Source organism: Populus alba, chromosome 19, assembly GCF_005239225.2.
Source record: "Populus alba chromosome 19, ASM523922v2, whole genome shotgun sequence".
Classification (NCBI taxonomy): Eukaryota; Viridiplantae; Streptophyta; class Magnoliopsida; order Malpighiales; family Salicaceae; genus Populus; species Populus alba.
In genome coordinates, this window is record NC_133302.1 from 15,810,230 (window position 1) to 15,823,940 (window position 13,711).

General features: G+C 29.9%; 1 protein-coding gene across 1 annotated transcript; it reads left to right on the top strand.

Annotated features, from left to right (window-relative positions):
- The first annotated feature begins 201 nt into the window (after positions 1 to 201).
- LOC118036202 (cytochrome P450 714A1) lies at positions 202 to 4,936 on the top strand. Its single transcript, XM_035041893.2, has 5 exons — positions 202 to 546; positions 3,023 to 3,249; positions 3,393 to 3,643; positions 3,769 to 4,141; positions 4,291 to 4,936. The coding sequence occupies exons 1-5, from the start codon at positions 249 to 251 to the stop codon at positions 4,714 to 4,716; spliced, it is 1,575 nt and encodes a 524-aa protein (XP_034897784.1). The 5' UTR covers positions 202 to 248; the 3' UTR covers positions 4,717 to 4,936.
- Positions 4,937 to 13,711: the final 8,775 nt, after the last annotated feature.

The window sequence follows — 13,711 nt, forward strand, 5'->3', positions numbered from 1 at the left end:
CTTTCAAGTCAATCATTGAAACAAGTATACATACATGCATACATACATGTGTGTGTGTCTATTTATGAATACGACTATACGAGGGAGGAGGAGCTTGCACACATGATGCACATACATGCATACATGTACCATCCATGTATAGCTAATAGCTAGCCTGAGCAGTATATATATATATATATATATATATATATATATATATAATCAAAGGCGGCCTAGTTGGCTGCAGCATTATTTCTAGAGCGGAAGAAATGGAGCTCTCTCCTCCGAGCCTGGGACTGGTTTCTTCTCTAGCCCTTCTTGCACTGGTTTTCTTCCTAATGCACGTCTGCTACGCTGTCCTGCTGAAGTCGGAGAGGATCAAGAGGAAGCTTAGAATGCAAGGCATACAAGGACCGCCGCCGTCTTTCCTGTATGGGAACCTCCCGGCGATGCAGAAAATCCAACTCAACACTCTCAAAGCTTCCAGTTTTCAAGCTCCAGATTTCATAGCCCATGACTATACTTCTACAGTCTTCCCGTACTTTGAACAGTGGAGAAAAGAATACGGTATAGGAATCTCTCTCCTCTAATTACTCCTGTCTAGCTACCTGTAATTTTCTCTGCTGCTCGCTGTATATATATACACTTAAATTGTTCTCAACTTTAATTTGCAACTCATGGAATTGGCATTCGTATTTCTTACATTATGTAATTACGCATCAGTTCAAAAATTATCACCAAATATATAATGTCATTGTCACAGCACTATCTTCACTATAATTATGATATATATTCTTCCCATACTTTGAACTGTGCAGAAAAGAATACGGTGTAAGAATCTCTCTCCTCTAATTACTCCTGTCTAGCTACCTGTAATTTTCTCTGCTGATCGCTCTCTCTCTCTCTCTCTCTCTCTCTCTCTCTCTATATATATATATATATATATATATATATATATATATATATATATATATATATATAATTTCTGTATTCCTGAAGGGCTTCATCTCCCGGTTCATGATCTAGCTACGAGTAGAAATCATCATAAACAATATATAAATGTGAGAGGAGAAATATACTCTTATAACGTGTTTGAGTGAGATTGTGCTAGAAATTTAAAGTCTCAATCGAATATTCAATTCTAAAATTAGTTTAATAATGTTATTTCATTAAAAAAAACCATGGTTGTAGAAGAATTCATCATACTTTATAGACAATTAACGGTATAATTTTAGTTATTGATCATCAAATACTATAAATACATATTATTTGGTTGTTTGGAAACCATGATTATAGAATAATTCATCATACTTTATAGACAATTAACGGTATAATTTTAGTTATTAATCACCAAATACTATAAATGTATATCATTTGATTGTTTGAAAACACCTTCCCTTTCATTTTCTTAACTTCATACAAAACTAAACAAGCTTGTTGTGTGTTCTTAGAAGAATATTTTGTTTTGTTATATAAGACTTTTGATTTCTTTGTATTAGTTCTAGAAAATGTAATTATTTTTAAACCCAAAAATATAATTTTTGTTATTGATGACCAAATACTGTAAATGCATATTATTTGGTTGTTTGGAAACCATGGTTATAGAAAAATTCATCATACTTTATAGACAATTAACGGTATAATTTTAGTTATTAATCACCAAATACTGTAAATATATATCATTTGATTGTTTGAAAACACATTCCCTTTCATTTTCTTAACTTCATACAAAACTAAACAAGCTTTTCGTGTGTTCTTAGAAGAATATTTTGTTTTGTTATATAGGACTTTTAATTTCTTTGTATTAGTTCTACAAAGTGTAATTATTTTTAAACCTAAAAATATAATTTTAGTTATTGATGACCAAATACTATAAATGCATATTATTTGGTTGTTTGGAAACCATGGTTATAGAAAAATTCATCATATTTTATAGACAATTAACGGTATAATTTTAGTTATTAATCATCAAATACTATAAATATATATCATTTGATTGTTTGAAAACACCTTCCCTTTTATTTTCTTAACTTCATACAAAACTAAACAAGCTTATTGTGTGTTCTTAGAAGAATATTTTGTTTTGTTATATAAGACTTTTGATTTCTTTGTATTAGTTCTAGAAAATGTAATTATTTTTAAACCCAAAAACAACTATTTTATAATATAAAATAACACTTTAAAAATCTTCAAATTTTAAAAATACACACATAATAATAATTCCTCCAACACAACTATTTTATGGAGGTTTGATCCAACATGTTTTCAATAGAGTTTTTAAGATGTTTAAAAGCTTAAAAACAACACAATCCTAAAATTTGTGGATAAAAATAAATATCTTAGTATATTTGGAGTAAGAAATAGTTTTGTAAAAAGCACTGCGTAGGGATACAATCCTCTTAGGATTCTTGTTTCGTAGTCCCAGTAAATAAATATACTTGAGGATGGCTTGATAACCATATCATAAAATAAAATATAATAGTGGAATAATAATTATTAACACTATGTTTGGGAATCGATTGAATTATTTGTGTTTTTAAAAATTTAAAAATTAATTTTTTATTTAAAATTAATATCATTTTTTATAAATTTAAAAATATTATTTTTAATATATTTTTAAGTAAAAAATACTTTCAGCTGTCCTACCATCTAAACAGACATTAAAATAATTGTTGCAGCAGTCAAATCGAATTGCAAACTTGCATAGATCCATGTAAAGCTGGCAATGGTGAGGCTAAGGACCGGGTCAAGTCCAAAATCTCGTGTTTCAAGACCTGGCCCATTTAATAATTGAGCATGGATGGTTTATTTATGGTTGCCTGAGGAACGTCACTCCTTGTTTTATTCTTGCTAGTATATTATTGTGGCATGAATAATATTTTTCTCATTTTTAGTACTTTTTTTTCCTTGGAAGAAAAATCCAAATATCTCACAATTATGATCATCGATATTCATCCTTTCTCTAGGCAACATGGGTTTATTTTTATTTTTATTTTTTAACTATTTTTATTATTAGTATTATAATCAGAGCTCCTTCATGCAGGTCCAGTATACACGTATTCAACAGGATTGCGGCAACACTTGTATGTAAATGAGCCGGAGCTAGTGAAGGAGATGAATCAGATGATTTCTTTGGATTTAGGCAAACCTTCTTACCTGACCAAGAGAATGGCGCCTTTGCTCGGAAGTGGCATTGTGAGGTCAAACGGCCTCGTTTGGGCTCAGCAGAGGAAAATAGTCGCGCCTGAGTTCTACATGGACAAGGTCAAGGTAACTAAATCATGGAGAAACAGTTCATTTAGGCAGGCTGGTGTTGCTTAGAATATGGAGTCGTGTTTTGTGGCAATATTAGTTATCCGTATTTGTCTAGCAGCAACATGGCTGCGGCCATGGATTAATGTGTAAACTTTCAGGGAATGGTGGGGCTAATGGTGGAGGCAGCTCAGCCATTGCTAAAGAAATGGGAAGAGTACATTGAGGCCCAGGGTGGCATCACAGCTGACGTTAAGGTAGACGAGGATCTGAGAGAGCTCTCTGCAGTTGTCATCTCAAGGGCTTGCTTTGGTAGTTCATATTCTAAAGGCAAACAGATTTTTTCTAAGCTCAGGAGTCTTCAACAAACATTTTCCAGTCAAAACATCCTCTTTGGGACTACTAATTTTGGGTGTGCTCTTCTTTTTCTTATGAAATTTATATACTCTATGATGACTTCAGCCATAGTACCAAACTGATCAAGAGAATAAATTGCTGCAGCTGTTATGTATTTTTACCTGTGCAATGTTGAAACAGATTCTTGCCAGTGAAGAAGAAAAGCAAGATCAGCAATCTGGAGAGAGAGGTCGAGTCACTGATTTGGGAGGCAGTGAAAGAACGTCAACAAGAATGTCAAGAGACAAATTCAAGAGAAAAAGATTTAATGCTGTTACTGCTTGAAGGTGCCATCAATGATCAGAGTCTGGGCAAGGATGCATCCAAGAGCTTCGTGGTTGATAATTGCAAGACTATATACTTTGCTGGTCATGAATCAACGGCTGTTGCCGCCTCCTGGTGCTTGATGCTTCTTGCTTTACATCCAGAATGGCAAGTTGGTATAAGGAAAGAACTAGCTGAAATATCCAAGGATGGCTTGCTATCTGTGGATTCACTCCATCATCTGAAAACGGTACACTGATAACCATCAAAACTTTAGAAATTCCGGTAGTCTCTTAAAGAAAAAAAAAAACTATGCAACAACAAGCTAGCACTTGCATATACATACATTTTTATATATATATATATATAAATAGTTACCATGCATATATACTCCTGCAGGTGACGATGGTGATTCAAGAAGCCCTCCGTCTGTACCCACCAGCAGCATTTGTTTCAAGAGAAGCACTTGAAGAAACCCAACTCGGAAACATTGTTATTTCAAAGGGCGTATGTTTATGGACATTGATACCAACATTGCATAGAGATCCTGCGGTATGGGGATCGGATGCTAACGAGTTCAAACCTGAGAGGTTCGCCCGTGGCGTCTCGAAAGCTTGCAAGTTCCCTCAAGCTTACATTCCGTTTGGGGTTGGCCCTCGCCTGTGCTTGGGCAAGAACTTCGCCATGGTTGAATTGAAGGTTGTCCTCTCCCTCATTGTTTCCAAGTTTAGCTTCTCCCTGTCTCCCAAGTATCATCACTCTCCTGCTTATAGAATGATTGTAGAACCCGGAGATGGTGTACAGATTCTCATTCAAAAGATTTGACCATGGCTGCAGCAAGCTCCCAGATTACTTCTAGTAGTGTTCAAGTGTAGTTATAGGCTGCTAGCTACTTGTGTGGAAACTGGTCACTGCTTCCAGTAGTTATTTAAATAAGTTCAGGTGCAGTGTGAGCTTCAAATCGAAAGTTCTAAATCTACATTCAACAATGAAATGTAAGTTCCAAATAAATAAATAAATAAGTGACTTCACATTACCCTCACAACATGACCAGATCTTTCAATTTGATTACTTTTCTTGCATATACAGATGCCTGTAACGTACAGAATCTTCAAAACAACCATCTAGTGGCAATTTGTTTTCTCCACCTTGGTTTTTATCTTGTTGCACCCCACATAGATAAGAAAATAGAAAAAAGCAAAAAAAAAAAAAAAAAAAAAAAAAACCATTTTTCTGCAAAAAATAAATCCGAACAAGAGGGATTGAATTTCCTTATCACTCCGAGCACCTTAAATTTCCTCGGCGATTATAAATCCCCGGAGTTATCCAGGCATCAAGCATCTCGCATGCTCATTCATATTCTTTCCTTATTATTGTCCATTATTACAAAGATTACCATAAAACAGTGAAGCAGATGAAAGCTAACGAAAGAAAAAAAACACCGATAAATTGCTGAAATAGAGACTGGAAACACTGTTGGCGTGTATGAACCACACAATACCTACTGGCAGCACTTGGAGATCTGTTCTTGCAAGGCACGTGCTTCTCACGTGCCTTGTAAATACTAAAACAGACAACTTAGAGAAACAAAATCTTTTTCCATAAATTGATACAGGCTGTCAAAGCTCACTCGCGGTTGTTGGTGGAATTTTGATGAAAAGGAGGTGTGCTTGAGGGTGTGATTCCCGGGCAAAATCAAGGCTGGTGTGATTTTGTTCTTGGCGTGAAAAGGGTGGATTCAGGTCTTTTTGCTGCAATTTAGGTTGGTTTTTCAGCGGGCTGCTGCTAACAAATCTTGCTAGGTTTTCACCCTAGCATGAGAAAGGATCGGGTGTTGGTGGTCAGGCTTATGGTGCTTGTCGACGGGGAGATTGTTTTTGTTGGGGAATTAGGAGGATTCGGTTCTTATGGTGATTTGGTTACCCTGGTTTAGGGCTGAGAGATAGTTTGTTTCCGGGAGTTGTGCTGTGGGTGAAAGAGGTTGCTGGCGGAGCTGAGAGCACTGTGTCCGTGAGGGGAAAAGATGCTGCTGTGGCGTTGAAACCTGGAATTAGCGGTGCTCCGGTACCAAATTAACGCATAATTTTCTTCTACATTGCTAATTTAAAATTCCAAAGAAAGTTTGTAATTTTACTTAATAAGAACATTGCAGAAGAAATAAAGTTACATCTAATTCATCATTCTCATTTTATATCTATAACAAGATATAAACAAGAAATATAAATCATAATAAATTAATTAAATTTTAAAAAAGTTTATAAATTCTATAAAAAATTTGGTATGATAATCACTCAACCATACAAAGACAAATAAACACACAATATACGGTAATTTGTAGATATAATTCATCAAATGAATATTTTTTTTTATATCAAAATGCAAATATGTATTAAGATCAAAAGTGACCATGTTGGTAAACCAACAAGTTCAAAAAATATATACAAACTAATCGCTTAAACAAACCAAAACCGGGATCAGTCAACCCGAACAAAATGAAGTTGATTGCCCAGAAAGATGCCAAATTGATTTTTTAACCATAATAAGTTTGCCAGAATGATTGGTGATCACGAAGGAACATTGTATTGTTGGCTTCCAATTAGGAATCCTAGATTGATTATCAACCATAATGGGTGTGCTAGATTGATTAGTGTTCATGATGGAATACTGAATTGTTGGCTTCCAACTGAAAATATCGGATTGATTGACAATCATAATGGATCTGCCAGATTAATTGGAGTTCATGAAAGAAAACCAAATGGTTGGCTTCCCTTTGAAAATGCTGGGATGATTAATAGTTTCATGAATATTTTGAGATTAGTCTTGAGCTAAATGGATTGATATAATGAGAAATCATTAAATGATTTGAAAGAACAGTTTTAACAATTTCTAGATAAAAATTTGAGATATTACTTACAACCTAAATAAATTATTATTAATTTGCAAAAATCAATAAATAAATTTAATCTTATTTACAAGTACCTTTTAGGTCTGTCAGGAGTAATTACTAGTTGTTACTTTTGTGTTAGACCTAGGTAGTGGTAGATTAAGAAGTTGCATAATTAGTCTTTTGGAGTTTTAATTGATAGATATTTTATGATGATGTATGATATTTTGGTTTTTTGTAAATTCAAAGACTTAAATTAATATCATGTATGGTATAGTATCTTGTGTATGAATAATATAATTAATTAAATTATATAATAAATAAAAACTTTGCTAAAATTTAGTAAAATCTTAATGAGTTAGAAAATATTGATACTTTTCAAATTAAGAGAGAGAGAGAGAGAGAGAGAGAGAGAGAGTAGTGATTGCATAAACAACCTTAAATGATGTTGTGAATGTTGTGTGTTGAATTTTAGGGATGTTATGGGATCTAAATGTTAAGGAATGTTAGGAGAATTACAATACTAAGAAAGGGATATTTAATAGGGAGAATAGAAATAAAATAAGTTGGATGTATAATTTAGATAAAAGTGACCGAAAAAGTATTGATAATGTGAAGTTCATTCATGACGCTTTCAAAAATACTAGTTTGGTTAATTCTAAAATTGATGAGTTGATAAAATTAAGAATTATACATGGTTGCATGTATTACATGTTTGCCATCGTAATTCCAATAAAATCATCTTATTTTCTTTTATCTTACTTAGGTATAATTTGATAAATTTATTGTATAATTTTACAAGTAGATTTAATGTATGTAATTACAAGATTGAATATAATAAAAAGAATATTTTATGTAATTAGTTGAGTATTGTAGAAATCTTGAAATCCCAAATAAATTATTGGGCATAATGACTTATATGACATAATATAAGTTACTTGTGAATGTGAGGTAATGAAATGTGATGTCAATTGACACGACTAAAAAATTGATATCTTATCCCAAATGCAGGAGTGTCGAAGTAATAAATAACCTAGCAAGATCGGGGTCGAATTACAGAGATGTGAACTATATAAATTACAAATTATTATATATTTAATAAAATAAAGAGTTTATGAGAATTTTATGGAATATTATTGTAAGGATTAAACAATGATAAAATAATTGTTAAGATTAGAGGATCCAATAATGGTTTTATAAATAAGTATAGTATAAACTCTTTTTATTAATCAACTAGAAACTACACACAAAGAAGGTTTCAATCGGATTATTTAACATTAATAGTTCATTACAAATTGTTAACATGATCATATTAATTATCTTATTTAAGTAACACCAAACTTTTAAATATTGTCAGGAATTCATGATGCTAACTTATGTTAACAACAAATCAAGTTCCTTTCATAGCACATGTGTAGATTATACCATACGGTTGCCTATGACAGTGCCAAGTGTTATACAACATAAATCTAGATTAATCATTTAACAAGTAAGGTATTAAGAATTAGTAAGATAAAAAGATAAGACACGTTAATAACAAACTTTCTTAGATATAAACATTGAAGTCCATCTTAAGTTTATATTATACCTATTCTAACACCATTAGTGAAACCTTTTCACCTTGACATAATAAACTTAGCTAAACATAATGAAGAAGAGAAACATAAATAAACAACATAAGAACATAAGTATAGTAAAGGAAATGAAAAACATAAATAAAAGATTAAGAAAAATATAACATGAAATAAAACTTAAACATTACAAAAATATAAATAAAAAAAATAAAGAGCGTGATCTTGATATGAACAACCAAGATCCTAAATGCATGGCAAATGCCTCTTTTTATAGACCAAAATTTGAAACTATTGATTTGATGACTAATTGTTGAGTAGGTGGCCAACTCTTGACTTAGTGAAAATCCTTATCTTCTTATCTGAACAAAACGTCATTGTTAACATCATAATTGGAACCAACTATACTCATGAAAGTTTTAGGAAATTGTTTTATCTTTCCAGAAAAAACAATTGAGGTTATTTGAACTTCTAGAACTTGAGATATGGGCTGAACACTAAACAATGTCTAGGCTGTAGGATAAATTCAGACTTTTCTATTGTTGCTATAATTTGGACTTGAAAACAACATTTTTAAATCTTGGACTCCCATGAAAGTTGTAGGCTTATGTCTTACCTTTTTATCCATATAAAGAAGACCTAAATCCGAGATCAACAGCTCCAGATATAACTTAATTACCGAACAGTGTTCTAGTTTGGACTGCATCAACATCTCTTTTCTAAGTTTGACCCTCTCTTTGTCCTTTTAATTTTAGTATTTAAACTCATCAATCAATCCTTTCATTTATATGATAGGCATGCATTTAAGATGAAGATTTACCATAAATTAAAGGTATATTATATTATTAGACATGTTATTATAAAACATGCTTTAGTTAAGGAGTTATTGATACTTCAAATGCAAAATGATGATATAAACCTTAATAAAAATGCACTTTTAAGCACTAATCATCAATATAGTTATTACTACTTACATCATGCGCGCGATGCCGCGGGTCAATTTTTTTTGCATAAAAAATATATATATAAAAAACTAAGCTTTAAAAGTGTTAGGTCTTTCTGCAAAGCTATACATAAAAATCTTGGGGTTTGGCTACAACGCCTGACCCAAGAGTAATATTTATAATATTGAAAAAAAAAAGAGAAAAAAAACCTACAAGAAGAAAAAAAACTAATGAAGAAAAAAAAAATCTGAATCAACTGAGTTAACTCGTCAAATCAGGTTAACCCGTTAAACCTGGAATCTGTGTCATAAAAAGTCTGATAATTAAATAAAATAAATAAATATTAAGAAAATAAATTAAAAAAACAAAGAAAAAAACCAAAAAAAGAAACTAAAGGCATCAATTTTTTCACAGTGCACTGTAAAATTGAATTAACTGGTTTAACCCGCCAAACCAGGTTAATCCGTTAAACTTGGGATCTATGTCATGAGAGTGTGATAATGAAATAGAAAAAAAATTAATATTAACAAAGTAAATTTTTTTTAAAAAAAAACATTAATTAAAAAAATCAAAGAAAAAAAACAACAAAAAAAAAACCTATAACTAAAAGGTAGATCCTTTCACTGTGGATTTGCATAATGCCATTACAGTGAAAGGTTGATCTCTTTTGGTTATACTTACAATATTAAAAGATGAAATTGAAAGCAAAAATACTAATGAAGAAAAAGAAAAAAATTTGAATCTTATGGGTTAAGGCGCCAAATCAGGTTAACCCATCAAACTTGAGATTCATGTCATGAGAGTGCGGTAACTAAATAGAATAAAATTAATATTAATGAACTAAATTAAACAATAAAAAAAATAAGTAAAAGGAAAAACACACAAAAAAAAAACCTACATGAAAAAAAAAGAAAAAAAAATCTAAATTAACTAGGTTAACTCGTCAATCTTGAAATCCGTGATATGAAAGTTTTATAACTAAATAAAAAGAAATTTAATATCAACAAACTAAATTAAATAAAAAAAATTATTAAAAGAAAAAAAAAACAAAAGACAATTGACGAGTTAACCCATAATTAACTGGGTTCACCCGTGAAACTAGGTTAATCCATCAAACCTGGGATATATATCATGAAAGTTTGATAATTAAATAGAAAGAAATTTAACATTAACAAACTAAAGTAAATGAAAAAAATTAATTAAAAAGAAAAAAAATAAAAAACAATTCTGGGTTAACTCGTCAAACCAGGTTAACCTAGGATATGTATTATGAAAGTCTGATAACTAAATAAAAAAATTAACATTAACAAAAAAAATTTATTAAAAGAAAAAAGAACAAAGAAAGAAGCAAAAAAAAAAAAAAAAAACCCAAAAGGCATAAAGAATGAAAAAAGAAAAAACAGCTAAAAGGTAAAATAATAATAATAAAAAAACAACTTAGAAAAAAAAAACTAAAGTATCCGTGTTTTACTGTGGACTATACTGTGCAGTACACAATAAAACACTGATAATAATAATAATATATAAGTACAAACAAAATAGAAGGCGTGGGTAAAGCTACGATACTTTTCCCATGCCTTATAGATTATTGATTAATAAGGTGGAATGAGAATTTGGATAAAGTTCTTGTTTAAGGAAAATTCTATAGTTTAATTTATAGAGTTCTTAAATTATTGTACACAATACTGTGCAGTACACAATACTTTTTTTTCATTTATAGAGTTCTTACACTTGAAGAAATGCATGAAATGAATCTCGTTAAGTCCCCATGAGCTTTAAGTGAAAGCATAGATGGTGGCATATCGTTTAGGAATTAAATAAAACAAGCTGCTTTTCCGTACATTGTTTATATAAATATTCTAGCTATCCTTCTATTTTTCGTTTTTTTTAATACCAAAAGTGTGAGAAAGTCCTTGTAAAATGGCAAAACCAAGATAAAGTCATTGTTGACTATATCTCAGCCATGAAAAAAAGTTATTTTTATTGTCAACAGGTTTGAGAAAAGTTATATTAAGTTGTTTTTTCATCCTTATATATCTTATTTGAAAAAATACATTAGGGTTTTAAGGTGATTTTTTCCGAGGTTTAAATATATTTTCAAGCAAATTTTAAGGTGCTTTGAGTTATAAGATTGATTTATTAAGATGATAATTATTATTATTAAATGTTTTAATGTAAAAATTAGATTGAAAATAAAAAAAATTATGTCAAAAAAACTCCAGCTCAATTTTCAACCACCTCTTGTATGGCCGGAAACAAGTTTAGTAAACTATATGTAGTCTGCCTTTATCTTTTTAAAAAAAATAAAAAAAAAATAAAAGTAGATAATAACTCATATTTCCATCATAAAAGAGTTATGCGGGCTTGCTCTTGCAGGCCCTATGTATGACTTTTTGTTTTGTTTTTTTCATTAAGCCAAATGCTCTATATAACTCAGGCCCAAACATGACTTATATTTATTGAACCCATTATATTTTTTCTTTGTTTTTCTTTTTTAAATAAAACTTCAATAAAATAAATAACTTTAAAACATATTAAAACATCATTTTATTAGATATTCAATTTATATTTATTTTTTATGACATCATAGTGTTTTTTTTTTATATAAAATTATCAAAAGCATTTTTCATGTATCCTTCATTACTTGTCTTTATTTTTTTCTTAAATTTTATTTGTTTTATTTTCAACATAGGGTTTTTTTTAGTATTGCATAATTACATTAAAAAATAGATTCCAAAATGTTCTGGTGTATTTTTCTTATATGTTCTTAAAGCATCCATGACATAAATCATCAAAAAACTAAAGCATCTGTGTTTTACTGTAGACTATACTGTGCAGTACATAATAAAAACACCGATAATAATAATAATATATAAGTACAACAAAATAGAAGGCGTGGGTAAAGCTACAGTACTTTTCCCATGCCTTATAGATTATTGATTAATAAGGTGGAATGAGAATTTGGATAAAGTTCTTGTTTAAGGAAAATTCTATCAAAATTTCATTAAGAAAAAAGAAATGAAGACATGAATGGTTAGACAATGCATCTTCAGATTAGAAATGGAAGAAAAAGAATGTTTCACATAATGGAAAATTATGAATGTGGAATGTACATTATATTTGATAGTGGAGCTAATTCAAAATATTTAGAAGTTTTTTTTAAAAAAAAACATTTACCCCATTTTATGTAAACAAGATGACAAAAAATGCCAAAATTACATGAAAAGATTTGAGATGTTATTCATGTTTTATTTTGTAATCTCTTCCATCTATGTTTATTTAGTAACACACGACAAACAAAATAACCTAGGATAGTAGCATGTAACAAGTAATAACCTGAAATCATTGATCTTTTATACCAACTGACACTGATGGAAAAAAAAAAAAAAAACAAAATAAGCCACACATTTTTTTAAAATAAAAATCACACGAAAACACTAATTCAAAATTTTATTTCCAAATATCTTCTTTTCAATTAGTATGCTTCTTTAAGGGTTTACAACTCCTTAAATAAACCTAGAAACGAAGCAAACTAGAGAATTTAAAAATAAAAGAAAAGCAATAAAAGTCTTAAACAAAGCTGAAAAATAATAAACTAAATAGTAAAAAGAATTCTAAATCAACTAAGAAATATAAAAAAAATCCAAATAGTAATTTCCAAGTCTTATTTGTAAATCTTTCCAATCTCTAGTGGCAATGAAATTTTACTATAAAGGTAACATAGCCTTTAAAATTCATGAGAAACATTTTAGCTTGATCCAAATACTCTCATTGAGAAACATTGAAAGTTATCCTTATTAATATAAAGTTACGTATTACAAAACAAAATCTCAGACATTAGTCTTTTGGGTTGCAAATACTCTCATTAAGCTTAAATTCCCCTTGCCCTAACCTTGTGGTTGTCGAATCAAAACTCTACAGCCCCTTTTCCTTTTTTGCTTAAAATCTTTAACAATTTTAAACATTAATTTCAGTCCTTTATTCTTAAAATTTATTTCAAAAATAACTATTGAGAAATTATTTATCTTATACTGGCTTCTAGAATAATAGATAACAAACTTCAAACTTACTTCATAAACATGTATTGCATTCATATAACACTCAAGTAGATTTATCTTTGTGATAATATTAAATTTATAATAAAAAAGATCAACATAGTTTAAATAAATAATTTTATTTTTTTAAAACATCCATATTTTCTTTACACTCATTTTTTTTTCTTCAATCTGAACTCGTTGACACCAAAACCAATTCTTTTCATGGTTGTATTAATCGAGTCGATGTAAACTTTCTCTCTCTACAACTGGAATTTGATTACTCTCTCATTCTATAAATTAAAGACTGAAAAATAAAAATAAAATAATATTTTGTATCACTGTTAATTTTTTAAAATATTATCATAGGATAAATTTTAGACTTTT

Coding starts and splice junctions, on each gene's coding strand:
- LOC118036202 (XM_035041893.2), top strand. CDS start 249: ATGGAGCTCTCTCCTCCGAGCCTGGGACTGGTTTCTTCTCTAGCCCTT. Junction 3,250..3,392: donor TCTACATGGACAAGGTCAAG/GTAACTAAATCA, acceptor GTAAACTTTCAG/GGAATGGTGGGGCTAATGGT. Junction 4,142..4,290: donor CACTCCATCATCTGAAAACG/GTACACTGATAA, acceptor ATACTCCTGCAG/GTGACGATGGTGATTCAAGA.